This window comes from Nycticebus coucang, chromosome 7 (genome assembly GCF_027406575.1).
Source record: "Nycticebus coucang isolate mNycCou1 chromosome 7, mNycCou1.pri, whole genome shotgun sequence".
Lineage (NCBI taxonomy): Eukaryota > Metazoa > Chordata > Mammalia > Primates > Lorisidae > Nycticebus > Nycticebus coucang.
The window spans coordinates 65,417,844-65,435,610 of NC_069786.1; the positions used below are offsets into that span (position 1 = coordinate 65,417,844).

At 38.1% G+C, this 17,767-nt stretch overlaps 1 protein-coding gene across 1 annotated transcript in view; it reads right to left on the reverse strand.

Annotated features, from left to right (window-relative positions):
- LRP2 (LDL receptor related protein 2) overlaps positions 1-17,767 on the reverse strand; it is a 234,320-nt gene that overhangs the window by 126,791 nt on the left and 89,762 nt on the right. Inside the window, exons 12-18 of the mRNA XM_053597902.1 lie at positions 16,938-17,161; positions 14,984-15,190; positions 12,195-12,397; positions 9,147-9,287; positions 7,198-7,401; positions 2,597-2,789; positions 879-1,004 (exon numbers count right to left, since the gene is read on the reverse strand). Of these exons, the coding sequence (XP_053453877.1) occupies positions 879-1,004; positions 2,597-2,789; positions 7,198-7,401; positions 9,147-9,287; positions 12,195-12,397; positions 14,984-15,190; positions 16,938-17,161 (1,298 nt within the window). The remainder of the gene's footprint in view (positions 1-878; positions 1,005-2,596; positions 2,790-7,197; positions 7,402-9,146; positions 9,288-12,194; positions 12,398-14,983; positions 15,191-16,937; positions 17,162-17,767) is intronic.

Consider the following 17,767-nt stretch of genomic DNA (forward strand, 5'->3'; position numbering starts at 1 on the left):
TGACTATTTTTTGTTAAGCAGGCCCAGGCCAGGTTCAAACCCACCAGCCCTGGTGCATATGGCCGTCAACCTAACCACTGAGCTACAGGTGCCAGCCAATAAACAAAGTTTTAAGAACAATTTATATTAATTAAAAATGTAACAGTGTTATGCCCCCCAGAAAGATAAAGCTACTTTCAATTACTTGTCTTCAAAAACTTGAAATATTGTTATCTTTGAGTTAGAAATTTTATTTTTCTCATTGAGAAATCAACAACTTATGAAAAACATTGGTAGTCATCTATGTTTATGGTGGCATCTTATTCTCTCCCATCAATTACTTTGGCATTATCATATTTATAAGCTTATTAGTAACTCTATTCCTTTTCCTATAGTCCTAAATAGATCATCAGGTTCTTTAAAAATTCTTTAAAAGTTCATATAAGCATTTGTTCATTGACTCCACACATTTCCTAGACTCAAGAGGCCCCCTGTGAGAAATTACACACAGCCTGCATTTCATCAAATCCATATGTTCCTTCTCATGGGGTTTGGGACCCATAAGAAAAGTTTTCTTAAGTTTTGGACATCTCAATGAGAAAAATAAAATTTCTAACTCAAAGATACAAGTTTTGGAAGACAAGTCATTGAAAGTTTAGTTATCAACATGTAATCATTCTGCTTCCTTCAGCTTTAATCCTAGCAGTAGCTAGTCAACTATTTTTATGTTCTTTCCATAATAATAGCATTCAACATCCTTCCCCCATCACCAAATTCATGATTAAAAAATTTCCGAGGGCAAGCAGTTCAGTTCCCTTTCTCCATCACACAACCCCAACCCGTCCTGTGTGTGCTCAGCAGTAAGAGGGAACTCAAGAATACTGATGATTCCTACTTACTCCCAGTCAATGGCCAAGCCATTGGGCCATCCAAGAGTAGTGTTTACTATAGGCAAAAGGTGAGATCCATCGCTCCATGCTCTCATAATTTTAGCAGGACGGAACCAATCACTGAAGAATATATACCTAGAAAAAAGAGGTAATAAATCAAAGATGTTAATATGAGGGCAAACTACATGACGTAGAGAGCTTTAGCACAAACACAGATTCTCCTGAGACTGCAATTAATTTTGTTTTCTGTGTTTGCTACCGAGGTTAGCAGAATTAGTATATGTATAATCTAATTCTTAGTTAAAAGTTCAGTTATCAACATGCAACCAAAGTCACAAACACAAATGGCATTAAAATGGGCATTCTGAGCAGAGAACCACTGTCCTAGACTTTAGGACCTAAAACTATTTTCACCCAACATATTCTTTAATAAAACACAATTCAGGTTGCATAAAAAAAATACTCCATGTTTTTGAAATAAAATAATAAACTATGAGCAAGAGAACATATTTTAATCTCTCTTTTTCTCTCTGGATTAAACCTCCAGGATCAATATCATACCAAAGATCTTTTCTTTACATTCCAAGGGGATAGAAAAAGTATAGGAGGAAAAAAAAAAACTACTTTTTTCTCTTTTATATGATCCATAAGAATCAAAATTAGTCTTTTCCAAGAAGTAAACTTTCTGAAATGTAATTACTTCATATTCCTTTAAATGAAGGAGTCACTAGGAAATAAATTTAACAGCTTTTCAAACCAAATGCCAAAAATTTGGGTGACTATAAATTCATTCTAAAATAGACTGTTTATCAATAATATCATCAGTTTTAAATTATGATTTTATATTATTTTACAAAGAGAAAAATAAAAGCGGACGCTCTAGAGACAGCAAATAGACGCTATTAGGCATATGGACAATAGAATTAGACAGGCCTGGATTTGAATACTGACTGTTTCTAATAGCTTTGGGGCCTGAGACTCAGATTCATTATCTCTAAAATGGGTACTGTACATACCTCCTTCGCACACTAGTTCTGGGAGTAGATGAGATTGTACATGTAAAGCACTATCTGCTCTGAAGTGAATAAGGCTTTAGTGAATTACCAGCCATCGTTTTAATTATTCCATTCAAATATAACCTCATAGCTTAGGCTTGTTGTAAAAAAATGTTAGCTATTAAACATATTTAAATAAGAAATGTAAGAACCAAAAAATATATATATTGTGAACTATTCCATTTTTTCCTAACTGGCACCACCAATTATAGAATGATAGAGCATGAAACATGTGGTCCATAAAACTTTTTACTCTGGAAACTACTGAATAAAATTAAGCAAGATTTGCTAAACTTTTTGTTAATACATAAAAGACTAAAAGTCTTTCCTGATAATTCTGTTGCAAATTCACTCCTTCCCTACTAAATCTGTATTTGGTCCTCTGCAATTGTAGGAAAAAACACACTTCATTGAAGACTGGGAAAAGCCAAGACTTGAAAGCTTTTTCTGTTGTTTTAATTTTTTACCCCTCTCCTCCAGAATAAAGTTTTTGAAAAAGATAAAGTGATTACTGAAGTTTATGATAAAGATAGGGATAAAAGTTAAGGTGATTTCAAGTTAAACAGTGCCATATTATATTTGCAGAATTTGCCAAATTCTTATGGCGTCACTTTTCAATGCCATGAAAGACAAAAACATTGCAAAGTCTTAGGAAAACATGAACACACTTACCCAGCAACAGGATGAACTACGACTGATCGTGGGTTACTTAATAGCGGAACTATTGTTCGTCTGGATTTATCAGCTAGTCTCATGACACTGACACTCTTGTAATGAGAGTCAATCCAATAGAGATTCCTTGAAATCCAATCAAAGGCCAAACTTTCAACATTTTCCACCCTGTTAGGTACCAGAATTTCTCTTCCTATAAGTTAAAATATTGACATGGTTTAAACTAAGCATGTGACATACATGTTCCTGCCACTGCATATTTAAATTTTGTACCAGAGTTAAAAGAATATTTCAGTAACATCTGGAAATCTTTTTTTTTTAAACTGTGAACTGCAGAGCAACAGCATGAGATAAAGCTAAACTCTATCCATTCTCCAAACTTTGGATCTCAAAGAATAGACATGATACTGGGTAACTAGAACAAAGAGTGGTATAGGCCCAGATTTACTCCCTTGTTCAACTTCCCAGTAAAAATTCTCACTGCAGAACATCTGAAGAGGTGATACCTGAGTTCACCTACTACCCCCCCCCACCCTGACGCTGGAATAAGCTGACACCACCAGGTACGACCAGAGGGTAACCCTGAAGCATCACTGCCCAGCCCTCTCATCAACAGTCTTTCACAGCCACAAGTTGCCAAGTTTGGGAAAGACCAGCAAAGATACCAGAAAGGAAGTCAGAACGGGGTGCAGAAGAAAAACACAACCCCCTCTTTTTGAAATGTTCATGTCTTTTTCCCTTTTATTTTTTTTACTAAAGAAAATCAGAATCAAAATAAACAATCATACCTCTCTCTTTTGCAGTAGGGAAAAAAAACCTAGTGCTTTTTTCATTCATTTATTCAGAAAATTGTGAGAAGAGCCTTTGGAAGATTAGGCTTTCAAGCAGAAAAAGAGAAGCAGAAGAAACTCAAGTTAAACAGTACCAAAGACCATGAAGAAAGGTCCCAGGGCCACAGGTGGAATTAAGAAATCCCGCAAAAGTAGCTAAAATTAAGTATTGTCTTGGAACCTATTGTACATATAAGAATAAGATTTTGTTTACCAAAAAAAAAACCAGTCATACAGTAGATCTAGTTGTTTTCACTCAGCCAATCCTGCCTTACCTGTGAATTAAAGTAAAATCAGCTGGGGGGGGGGGGAGGAGGAGAAAGCTGTAAAAAGAAAGTCCTCTATGCACTAGACAACCTAAGGTACTGAGAAAACATAATATTGCTAATAATATTAATGCTTATAGTGTATATTAAATGAGCCCTTATTAGGAGCCAGAAACTGGACCAAGTACTTTACATGGCTTCATCCTTACAGCCACTCAATTGAGGAGACATTGTTATTCTCACCATTTTACAGATGGGGGAACTGAGTCAAAGAAAAGTAAAGCATCTGGGAAGAAGTGCGGACACTGCCCTCTGTAACAATTAGGCCAAAAAACAAAAGTGAAAGAGTGATGGGTGTTGAGGTCGAGGTTGCACAGGATGGTATGAGAGCACAGACTCCGTGCAGCATATGGCAAAGTGGAGGTGTGGAGATGGGGAGCGGTGTGGACAGGGGAGAGGGAGACACATTGAGAACCACACACTTTCTGGAAGCATGGGTGGAGGTTAATGGGTTAATGACAGAAGCTAAGCAGAGGGAGAAGTTCACAGTGACCACCAGGTGGCAGAGAGCACCGAGGAAGGGATGAGGGGTCACACTTTTCCCCTATGGCCGGTGAGAAATGGGATGGAGAAGAGTACAGTCATTTATAGTACAGGCTCCAAGGGGCACTAGAAAAAATGATCAAGAAACAGAAGAAAATCCAGAAACATGTTGTCATGGAAGAAAGTATTTTTGAGAAGGTGACCAAAGTGCCAAAGACAAAGACTTAGAAATTATTTAGCTTAGCAACAAAGAGACCAGAGGGGACTGGGATGGGAGCAGTTTCAGTGAGGTTGTGGGCAGACTGCAAAGAGGTGAGGAGTCAGTAGCAAGCATGTGAGGGGGAGAGGAAAGCACAGATCAGTCTTTCAAGAAGCTTGTCCGCCAAATGAAGGAGCTGTCGCTAGCAGGGAATGTGAGCAGAGAGTAGGTTGCATCTCTTTTTTTAGAAAGGAAGAGACTCGAGCATACCTGACAACAGAGAAGAGTCAGTGGAAGGGAAGTTGGAGAAGACAAGGGATCACTGATGGAGGGCATTCCCCCAAAGGCTTCCCTCAGGTAATCTTGTCTTTAGTTTGATTTCTGACAATTCACATTCTGCATATACCGTATACTTGCTTGAGAAACAGAGCGATACAATGCCTCCCTCACCAAAGTATGGAGAGTTTAACCCTGATTTGAAGAATATTTTAAAAGGTAACTTGCTCAGCATGTGGATTTGAAATTGTTCAAGATGATGATGAGAACTGAGATCCTGAAAGCAGAAGGCAGTGGACCTGTGGAGGTGCCTACAGGAGACTCGCCTGCAAGCAGCTAAGAAACCCAACACTGCTTTATGCTGACAGCTAAGCTTGACTGGTCTTCTCCAAGCTCAGTGGACCTGATTCTACTCCCCCAAAAAGATAAATTCTGGTTCAAAATAGCAGACAAACCAACCACACATGTTTATCCCCTCTGTCTTCCAATCTAACATTTTACTATTAAGAATTACAGAAACAGAGAATAGAAAAAAATGGAGGCACAAACATTTCCCAGAATAGAACATAAATCTCAAGATTAAAGAGGTAACAAAAGATCCTAAAAGCATCTAGGGTCTAGAATAAAAAGCAGCAATAATAGAAACCAAAAAAAGTCATACACATAGAAATAGTACTCAGAATGGCATTGAACTCTCAACACTGCAGGCTAGAAGTCAATGGAACAACATCTTCAAATTTCTCAGGTAAATTTACCTGCAACCTAAAACTTTACACCCTGCCTCACAGTCAAGATGGGGAGTGAAACAAAACATTTTCATACTCTCAAAGACTCAAAATACATACCACCCTAGTTATGCTTCTTAGGAAGCTATTACACAGGGTGGCCATAAAGTGCCCACAAACTTTATGGCCACCCTGTATAATGTGTTTCAGCAAATGAAAAAATAAATCTAGAAAAGAGAAATAAATGGCACTCCACAAACAGGAGTCAGACAGTAAGATCAGTGCGGAGGAAAACCAGTCCCAAGGGAAATAGGGGGCAGAAGTCTCCAAAAGGGAAAAAAAATGATAGATCAGGGCGGTGCCTGTGGCTCAGTTGGTAAGGCGCCGGCCCCATATACCGAGGGTGGCGGGTTCAAACCCAGCCCCGGCTGAACTGCAACCAAAAAATAGCTGGGTGTTGTGGCGGGCGCCTGTAGTCCCAGCTACTCGGGAGGCTGAGGCAAGAGAATCGCTTAAGCCCAGGAGTTGGAGGTTGCTGTGAGCTGTGTGATGCCATGGCACTCTACCGAGGGCCATAAAGTGAGACTCTGTCTCTACAAAAAAAAAAAAAAAAAAAAAATGATAGATCATTTGATAGATTTGTTGGAGTATGTGGGGAAAATACATGATTTATTTATATAGAAAGCAACTAAATGAATATGGGGCCATTGCTAACTACAGAATAAAATAAAAAACTGTCAAGAAATGTCATTCAGAATACTACTTGACTAAGCAGTGACCAATATTTATATTTTTATAAACACCTAGTATTTATACTCAATAAAAAAAATTACAATCTTTAGGGAGAATGAAGTTAAGTAAGGGGGTGTTAGAGGAGAGGAAGGAATATAAGAGATCAAAAGGCTCATCTATAACATGGAAGTAAATGTCTAATGACAACATCTCAAGAACTAGTGTACTCAAAGCATTTAGAAGCACAGAAACAAACTATAGAAGAAATAACTAAAAACTGGTAAGCAATTAGCTCCAGAGAACAAGTCGGTGTTAAGGCAGGGAAAAGGGGGAAGGTAATATGAGTTTTTATTGATAGCAGTTATATAATGATAGCTAACCTTTACTAAATATTTACTATTTTCCAGTCATTATTCTAGGGGCTTTAACATGGATTAGATTAAAATTCCCTCAACAACCTTATGAGCTATGTATTACCTGGATTATTATTCCTATTTTACAGATAAGGTAATTGAGGCACAAAGAAATTGAGTAATTTGCCCAAGGTTAAACACCTAGGCAATGTGGGAAGTCAAGATTCAAAGCCAGGCAGTCTAACTCCTAAGCTGGCCCTCTTAGCTGCTGTGTTATAGTGCTGCCAATTTCATTATTGTTCCAAGCCCTCGGCTGGCTTTTAGGTAGTCTAGCATCCCTAAAGAGAGGTCAGCCTCTTGGATCATTTTGGCTGCTGGAGTATGAACAGCTTCTAGTCAATTAATCTATGAATGCCTTTCATGTACTTGGCATTCCTCTTACATTAATATTTGTCATTGTTAAAATACATCCTCATTGATAGCTTGTTTAGAAGGTAAATAAAAGGTGTTTTTTAACTTAATTCATAATAAAAGTAACATATTTCTTTTCCCAATCTTAAAGATTTTAGGAAGCTTCATAAAGACTACTTAAGAAGTGGATATAAAGTTTTACTGAGGAAATTATTAGTAGTATTATTGGAAAAGGGCAAAACAAGCACATACACAGAAACTCTCACCTGTGCCATCAATCTTTTGTTCAAAAATCGAGTGTTCTGAAATATCTGAAAAAAAGATAGTACTGTTCCGGGCATCAAAATCAATCCCAACAAAGAAAGAAGAACTCCCTGTGACTGGAACCATGACATCTTCCTGGGTAGACAAGCTGAACGGGATCCCACGAACAGTCCTCTGGGATGAAAACAACAGGAAGCTCTGAACAGCTGTAGGAAGAGGGACACAGCACAGTCAGCCACTGCACGGTTCTTGCCCTCCCCCTCCTATTCCAGGGAAATCAATTATTCACTTTACATTTGTGAAAAACAGTAATTCTGAAGTAAGCATAGAAAACGTGTGTGTGGAAAACACAGTGTGAAATAATGGAAGGGAAGAAAATGGTAAGTAACGATGAAGGTCATACAATACTAGAATCTTACTTCTTGAGAAATTTATCCTTAACATTTATTATACAAAAAATGATGCCCATGTGCTTAATTTTTTTTTCTTTTTCATCAGCACCATTTCAACCTGACGGTCTCAATTTAGATTAACTGTTGTATAAAGATCTATACTGAGAATCCTGTTTCAGTTTTTGAGGCATAAAGACCAAGAAGAAGAATTAAAAGCGACTGGAAATAGAAATAAAGGAGTGAAAGGAGGGAAGGGAGGGGAGAAATGAAGAAAGCAGGTACGGAGTGATGCTTAAAATCGAGAAAGGAGTATGTGACAGCATGCCAGAAAATCAAAAAGATGAAGGAGGGATGCCCAAGACAAAGGTAAAAATTGCAGAAAGGAATTTAAAAGCAAATTAGACTGGGTGCCCTTGATATAATAGTTATAAGTACATGGGCTGTTATGAATGAGGGTGATTTTCCTGAGTCTAGGATTACCTAATGAAGTAAAAAAATTTACCTGACTTAGAAAAAGTTAGAATACTAATAAGCCAGAAACAGTTACATCTGGGGAACAAAAATTTGTCAAAAGCATAAAATTGAGGTTGTAGAGATAAAAATAAGGGAAACAAGGCTGGGCGTGGTGGCTCCCACCTGTAACTCCAGCACTCTGGAAGGCCAAGGTGAGAGGATCCCAAGAGCTCAGGAGTTAGAGACCAGCCTGAGCAACAACAAGACTATTTCCTACCACCTGTCTCTACTAAAAATGTTAAAAAATTAGCCACGCATTGTGTGGGGCACCTTTTAAGTCTCAGCTGCTCAAGAGACTGAGGCAGAAGGATCCCTGGAACCCCGGAGTTTAAGGTTGCAGGGAGCTAGGCTAAGCCCACAGCACTCTAGCCTGGGAAACAGAGTAAGACTCTGTCTCCAAAAGGAAAAGAAATAAACAAATATTGGAGGAGTGCATTTCATCAGCAGCTGGGATCAAAGAAAGGAAACTTCAAGATGAGAATGAAAACGGGAGCACACAGACATAAAGAAAGTTTGAACTGAAAGGTGAAAGCTACATGAAGAATTGGGTCACCCAAATGTTTAGGACTTTACTTAGGAATATAGCACAAAAACAGGATTAAGATGTGATTACCTGGTCATCACTGGTGGTCCAGGAGAAATCAAAAGTGATGAAAAGCACAGTACTTCCCATCAGAATAGAAAGCGGAAAGGGTATACACAGTACAGAAAAGAGCTCAAAATTCAATCGTGGAATTTCAAGACCATAGTTAATAGGAGAAATGGTTTCAGGAAACAAAGAGGGAAGGGAGTCAAGAAAACACTAGATGTGTTTTTTACACTAGATGTGTGTAATGAAAGGAAAATCCCAAAGGGCAGAAATTTTCATCTTCAAAGATAGCTAGCTCTGAATAAAAAGGAAGACACCCCATGGGCTACAGAAAGTTTATTTGCTATGAAGACATCAGACAGGAAGCCGGCCCAGTCTAAGAGCAGCAGTTAGTCTGGGTAAAGGAAGGAACACACACACCTGTGCCGCCCACCAAAAAAGTCCACACATTTCTTACCAACACAGTGGAGACCATCCGCATCCAGTTGGAAGCCAAATGTGCATTTGCAACGGTAACCCAAACCATCATTATCTGTTCTGTGACTGAGGACACAGATCTGTTCACAGCCCCCATTGTCATGTTCACATGGATTGCTAGCTGGAGGAAAAGATGAACAGGGTTAAATTGCAATTAGAAATGTATAATTATCCAAAATACGTAAAGCCACTTTGAACCCTGCAAATGAAATAAATAGGGCCATTTGTGGTGGCTCGCCCCTGTAATTCTAGCACTTTGAGAGGCCATAGTGGGAGAATTGCTTGAGGCAGGAGCTCAAGACCAGCCTGGGCAATACAGCAAGTCCCCATCTCTACAAAAAATAAGGAAAGTTAGCTAGGTGTGGTAGTACATGCCTAGCAGTTCCACCAACTCAGGAAGGTGAGGCAGAAAGATAGCCCAGGAGTTTCAGGCTGCAGTGAGCTATGATTGTGTCACTGTACTCCAGCCTGGGTGACCAAGTGAGACCTTGTCTCAAAAAATACATATTTTTTAATGGGAATTATTTTTGCTAATTTTTATTATACATAATTGTACATATTTATGAGGTACCTTAATTGTATATATTTCTGAGGTACCAAAATATCACATATTTTGAAGAACACACTGTGTAATTATCAAAATTAAGGTAAGTAGGACATACACTACCTACAATATTTATGATTTCTTCGTTTTGAGAACATTATAAATCTTGTAGCTATTTTTAAATATACAATATTGTTAACTACAGTTGACTATAGTGTCGAACACTGGAACTTATTCCTTCTATATAACTGTTTTAACAAAACTTTTATTATCTCCTCCCCCCTTCTCTCTACGCTTCCCAGGCTCTACTAATCCTTATTCTACTTTCTATCCCCTCTACCTTGATGAGATCAACTCATGTATTAATGGGCACTATGATTGATGCCACATCATTGCCATTGTGAATTGTGCTGCAATAAACATTTGAGTGCAGGTATCTTTTCAATAAAATAACTTCTTTCCTTTGGGTAAATATCCAAGAGTGGGATTGTTGGATCAAATGGTAAGTCTTCTATTAGTTCTTTCAGGTATCTCCATAATACCCTCCCTAGAGGTTCTACCAGTTGACAATCCCACCTACTGTCTATAAGTGTTCCTTGCTCTCTGCACCCTTGCCAGAATATGTTGTTTTGGGACTTTTGATAAAAGTCATTCTCACTGGAGCTAGATGTTATCCCACTTTGGTTTTGATTGGCATTTCCCTGATGATTGGATATGTAGAGCATTTTTTCATATGTTTATTGGCCATTAGTCTATCTTCTTTTGAAAAGCTTTTGTTCCTGGCTCGGTGCCTGTAGCACAGTGGTTACGGCGCCAGCCACATACACCAAGGGTGGCAGGTTTGAACCCAGTCTTTCCCCCAAGGTGTGTTCTTCTCTGGTTTATCGAAGATTAGGTGATTGTAAGATGTTAGTTTTATTTCTTGGTTTTCAATTCGATTCTAAGTGTCTATGTTTCTGTTTTTGTGCCAGTACCATGCTGTCTTGACCACTATGGCTTTGTAGTACAGACTAAAATCTGGTATGCTGATGCCCCCAGCTTTATTTTTATTACTAAGAACTGCCTTAGCTATATGGGTTTTTTCCGGTTCCATACAAAACGCAGAATCATTTTCTCCAAATCTTGAAAGTACGATGTTGGTATTTTGATAGGAATGGCATTGAATAGGTAGATTGCTTTGGGAAGTATAGACATTTTAACAATGTTGATTCTTCCCATCCATGAGCATGGTATGTTCTTCCATTTGTTAATATCCTCTGCTATTTCCTTTCTGAGGATTTCATAGTTTTCTTAATAGAGGTCCTTCACCTCCTTCGTTAGGTATATTCCTAGGTATTTCATTTTCTTTGAAACTATGGTGAAGGGAGTTGTGTCCTTAATTAGCTTCTCATCTTGACTGTTATTGGTGTACACAAAGGCTACTGACTTGTGGACATTGATTTTATATCCTGAGACATTACTGTATTTTTTGATGACTTCTAGGAGTCTTGTGGTTGAGTCTTTGGGGTTCTCTAAGTATAAGATCATGTCGTCAGCAAAGAGGGAGAGTTTGACCTCCTCTGCTCCCATTTGGATTCCCTTTATTTCCTTGTCTTGCCTAAATTGTATTGGCTAGAACTTCCAGCACTACGTTGAATAGTAAAGGTGACAGAGGACAACCTTGTCTGGTTCCAGTTCTAAGAGGAAAAGCTTTCAGTTTTACTCCATTCAGTAAAATATTGGCTGTGGGTTTGTCATCGATAGCTTCAATCAGTTTTAGAAATGTGCCACCTATGCCTATACTCTTCAGTGTTCTAATTAGAAAAGGATGCTGGATTTTATCAAATGCTTTTTCTGCATCTATTGAGAGGATCATGTGATCTTTATTTTTGCCTCTGTTAATACGGTGGATAACGTTTATAGACTTGCGTATGTTAAACCAGCCTTGCATCCCTCTTTTGCTCACTTTTTAATGAAGTTGTCGGATTTTTTCTTACTGATTTGTTTGTTTTATATAGATTGTCATTATCAGTGACCAGCCAGAGAGACACCAAACCCAGCTGTCATATGACAGACCTAATAGGAACCAAATGACAGGTACCAGAGAAGAAACATAAAAGGAAAATAAATGGCTGTAACTCCCTAAAATTAGCACTTGGAAATCTCGTTTTCTTCTATTGGGCCTCAGTTTCCTTTAATAAAATATTAGAAATTCTTTTTATCTAGACAAGACCTGGGACATTGCAGGTGCCAATGAATATCTGATAAGTAAATCTCTAAATTCCCCTAGTTTGGGCATTTTAACTCTGAAATAATCAGTTTCTCTAGAATGTTCATTATCTGCAGAGCCTATTTCAGAGAGTTTAACACTCTAGATAACTCTTCATATATTTGAGAAGATCATCCAAATCTCATAAGATCCCTTATTATTAACTTCTAAAACTTAGAGAAAAGCTTTCTACCAAGTCTGGAAACAAGCATGGTTACCACTGTTCTGAGGCTTACCATAGGGCTGTTTGAGGGCATGGTAAACAGTCACTCCATAGGGGTTCAGGGAAGTCTTATAGTACACTTGTGGGTTGTTCTCTGTGAACTTGTTTGCCTTCATCACAGCCATCTTTGTCCAATCAGTAAAGAACACATGACTTTCAAACAAACTTATTCCAAAGGGATGAGGAATGAGGGAGCCTCCATGCATGACCGTCTTCCTGTTACAAAAGATAAGGATGCATCATTCAATTTTTTTTGTTTTGTTTATTATGATTAAAGGTATAGTTAGTTCAATTAAATGCTAATAAAGCTAAATCTCTTGCTATAAATATAATATATATACAAATGCATGTGTAATTCCAGCTATATTTATAGAAGGACTTTCATGTTGTCTCTTGAAAAATACCCTTGAGACTTAAATTCAAGTCCCAGTCAATTCTTTAGCTTGTTGCAGACCTTCCTGGAAATTACTGTTTTCTCATTTATTCTTCATTGCTTTAACGGTGCCCCACATATAAAAGCCTTATATGTGAAATAGAGTTTTGAATCTCATAGATGAGACAATGTAACAAAGGTTTGGAAATCTAGTGGAGATGCCTTCAACATTTTCTACTGCTCCACTGACCATTTAGGGATTAGGACAGTGATGTTACTGTAAGAGGAGCAGAGGGCAGTGCTTCCACTGTTAGGTATCCGCTTGATGAGACTGTCACCTGACCACCCTTGCCGTGAAGGCACTTCCTAAATGGAAGGAAATGGAAGTGAAAAGCACTAAGGGAGGGCAGTGACACCTGCCAAGACTGGCACCTGCCATCACTGCATCTCTGTGGACAGTGATTCAATTAGACACACAACAAAAGTGAAGTAGAGGATGGTTTGGGAGGAAAAGCTCTTACTTTCTTTCTTTTGGCATAATAAAAAGACATCAAAGAAAAAAATCTCAGCAGCCCCTGAAAACCAAAAAAACAGCACAACAGAGTTCTGAGAAAAGACTTAAAGACACTAACACAGGGAAACACTGACGGGGAGAAAACAAAGAAAGCGAAGGTGGCAAGTCACTGCACACTTTGAAACACTCAATCATGACATGGTGCATTAAGATTAGAGAACGGTTTTCTTTTTCGGTTAGTAAATTCCAGAATCCTGAATGCCACCTGCTGGCAAAGCAAGAGGCAATGACTTTATGATTTCAGCTTAACTCTTCAGCTTTAATATTTCTTTGAAGTTTCTTCACAGCCAGCAAGCCACTCAAATCCTTCTGAAACTCCACTGATTTTTACCCTGTATGCTTCCCTTTAACCTTAGCATAAAAATACTGAGTTACTACGTAACACAATGCTAAAACACACCACTGAGAGAGAAAAAATTAGGCAATTTCACAATTGTTTTATATAGGACTCATGATATGTTTTAATAAATGTAATTGATATTCACATGAAAACCACTTTCATTGATAGGAAATTGTAGTACTCATACAATCACTTCATTTAACCCAGCAGAGATTGCTCTAAGGATATATAATCCATTAACAAACTGATACCTTCCTTACAAAATAGAGATACAAGAGAAAACAAAATTATTACATTGCTTTCCTTGAGAAAATAATAAAATCAAGTCATTAGGAAAAATGAAATTGGCCAGTTGAATCAAATAAAGAGTAATTTCTCTTGGTCAAAATTTGAAGGACATGTTTTAACCAATTTTTTTCTTGCAGTTTTTTGTTTTTGTTTTTGTTTTTTTGCCGGGGGCCCGGTTTGAACCTGCCACCTCTGGTATATGGGGCCGGAGACCTACTCCTTTGAGCCACAGGCGATACCCCCAATTTTTTTTTTTTAATTGTTGGGGATTCATTTAGGGTACAAGAAACCAGGTTACACTGATTGCATTTTTAGGTAAAGTCCCTCTTACAATTGTGTCTTTCCCCCAAAAGCAAAAGGACAGGATCTAAAATAGCTCATTTGGGTGGCACCTGTGGCTCAAAGGGGTAGGGCGCTGGCAGGTGGCAGGTTCAAACCCAGCCCTGGTCAAAAACTGCAAAAAAATAAAATAAAATAAAAAATAGCTCATTTATAGTTAGCTCTAGTCTGACTAAGAAAATGAAGAAAAACCATGGCATATTCTACATTCGAATACTATTATTTAAGAATCTTTGAAGGTAATAGCTGGGCGTTGTGGCGGGTGATTGTAGTCCCAGCTACTTGGGAGGCTGAGGCAAGAGAATCACTTAAGCCCAAGAGTTGGAGGTTGCTGTGAGCTGTGTGAGGCCACGGCACTCTACCGAGGGCCATAAAGTGAGACTCTGTCTCTACAAAAAAAAAAAAAAAAAAAAAGAATCTTTGAAGGAGAGTAGGTAAAAATACAATACAAAGAATTTCTCCTTGAAATTTGAAAATATTTAAGAGTAGAATAAAATCCAATTAATTCACAGTGAATACCATCAAATACATGATAAAATGTATTTGATGAGAAAAGAGAGAAAACTAAAAGGTAAAGTGATCTTGAGAAATAAAGCATAAGGGAACTAGAAAAATAAATACTCAGGAGTGAATAAAAATAATCCACTTAATTTGGGGCCAAGAAAGGGTTGGAGAGGAGAAACCAAAGAACAAAGGCTCAAGGTAATATTTAAAGTGCTATTATGGAACAAAAGAAAAGTTTAAACTCGGAGCAGATCACTTCATGCCAATGTCAGTACGAAGGTCATTTCAAGTGATTATGCCAACCAGTGAAACAATATTTTAATTCTGGTCCTTTAATATCTCTTTCTCCCCAAAACTTGTAAAACCATAAAAAATAATTCTTACCTCTGAATTCCGTCATAAGTCACAGTTTCAATGTAATCAAACCGGGCATCAACCCAGTAAACACGCTTAGATATCAAATCCAGTGTTATCCCACCAGGAGATCCCAGCTTCGTTTTCACCAAGTCTTTACGGTTGCTGCCATCCATGAAAGCCCTCTCCAGCTTAGGTTCCCCAGAAAGGCTCTCCCAATCAGAGAAAAATAAATAACTACAAAAGAAAAACAAAAGATGAAGAATCTGTTATTTCAGAAGTTTACCTGGAAAATATTTTTTTATAAGTAGTGTGTGGATCCATGGAAATTTTTTCCAGCTGATTAGAGAACCCTGCAGGTATAAACCAACAGTGAAATTTAAAAATATTTTTTAAAAAACAAAGACTGTGAGGGCCAATCGAGATATTTACTAACATGGGCTCAGCACCCGTAGCTCAGTGATTAGGGCACCGGCCACACACACTGAAGCCCAGCCCGGGGCCTGCTAAACAACAATAACAACTATAACCAAAAAAATAACAATAATAATAATAGCCAGGCATTGTGGTGGGTGCCTGTAGTCCCAGCTACTTGGGAGGCTGAGGCAAGCGAATCTCTTAAGACCAAGAGTTTGAGGTTGCTGTAAACTGGGACGCCACAGCACTCACCAAGGGCAACATAATGAGACTCTGTCTCAGAAAAAAATTTACTAACACGGTGGCCTAAAAACTCACATTCTGATGGCTATGATGGTAGATCCCTGTGGTCCCAAACTAAAGTAGCCTACAGTTCATTCAAGAGTCCTAGGACTCAACTGTGAAATTCTGGAAGAAATCTAAGTCTCCTATAACTCTTTTCAAATGTGGAGATCAGGAAAATTTATATTTAAACCTGAAGAAAAGCATTACTAGTTTAGCTGGGTTGATTCACACCAACTTGTAACAAGACATTGGCAATGATGTCTCAACCCCAGTCTGTAATAAGAAAGCACAAAAGGGAATAATTCTAACCTCCTTTCCTCTCTTTAAAAAACTTTGCTCCTGGGCGGCACCTGTGGCTCAGTGAGTCGGGTGCTAGCCCCATATACCAAGGGTGGCAGGTTCAAACCCGACCCCAGCCAAATTGCAACAAAAAAATAGCCTGGGTGTTGTGGCGGGCGCCTGTAGTCCCAGCTACTTGGAGGCTGAGGCAAGAGAATCGCCTAAGCCCAGGAACTGGAGGTTGCTGTGAGCTGTGTGACGCCACAGCACTCTACTGAGGGTGATAAAATGAGACTCTGTCTCTACAAAAAAAAAAAAAAAACTTTGCTGCTAATTCATTACAGTTAGAATGTACAATTTGTTACAATGCTTGTCCTAATAATGGTGAAATATATGTAATTTTTTGCTACAATAATATTATTAGATTGAATCAGAACATAGAATCCAATCTCTTGGCCAGGCAAATGTAGCAAACACCAACAATAAAATTCATACCCCCAAAATAAGGTATTTTTATTACACCAATAGGTGTATTTGGATTAATTACATATTCTCAAATGGAGTTTATTTAATCAACTCCTCCAATGCTTCTACTGGTAGGCATGAAGTCTCCCACCTATATCCCAGCACTTTGGAAGGTTGAGACAGGAAGAGCACTTGAGACCAGGAGTTAGAAACCAGCCTGGGCAACACAGGGAGACCCCTTCTCTATAAATTTTTTAAAATTAGCCAGGCACATTGGTGCATGCCTATAGTCCCAGCTATTTAGGAGGCTGAAGCAGTAGGATCAGTTGAGCCCAGGAGTTGAGGCAGCGATGAGCTGTGATCATGTCACTGCACTCCAGCCTGGGCAACAGAACAAGACTGTGCCTCAAAATTAATTAAATAATCAAAGCTTCTATAAATAAGGATATAAAATAAACATGGGTTTTGGAGTACAGAGCCTAAAACAAATAAGAATTAATCTTCAATTGATCTAATGTATATTTTTCACATCACTTACCCAACAGTTGGGTCCAGGGCAATTCCTCTAGGACGCCCTAAGTTTTCTGTTATAAGGGTAACCCGGTAGCTTCCATCCAAATTGACCACATCTATACGGTTGACCCTGGTCTCCACCACGTAGAGCTTATCATTAACCCAGTCCACAGCCAGGTTCTCTGGAGTTTCAACAGAAACGTTGAGAACTTCTTGGATATGTAAACCATTAATGTTAACTGAAAAAACCTGAAAGAAAAACCAAAATTGTTCTACTTCTAAAGCATAATTAACTGTGTGATTTATTTTGACCTTAGGCTATAATCAAATCAGAATTGCTAATAATCCAAATTCTCAATGTTTAGAATTTGTATACAAGTTATCATTGAAATAAATTAGGCTTTTATTTATGGCACAAAAAAATGTAAGAGGAAGAAATAAATAAAATTCCATAACTTTGTAGGTGCCTCTAAAATTTATGTTTCAAAAATCTCCATCGCATTTCTCAAAGTTGAAGTTAAATCAACTACACTTTCCCTGTAAGACAGTGCAATAAATTTTGGCTGTTAAACAAAATACTGACAATATTTGTTATCCAATCCTCAATTATAGCTCCATTTCGAAGATGCAGGTACAAATCTGATTTTTATCATCCAGGAAAGCAGAGTCCTTTTTACATTTCAAATGATCAAGTTTCAAAAATTACTAACAAATATCTATCCAGTTTTGAAAGAATGTCTACTATTTCTTTTAATTAGGCTTTTGGACTCCATTTCGAATAAAATTAAAAGTTGCTCAAGGCTAATCCATATAATAGACCGCTTTGTTTCATAGGTCACATGTAATAGTATAGCA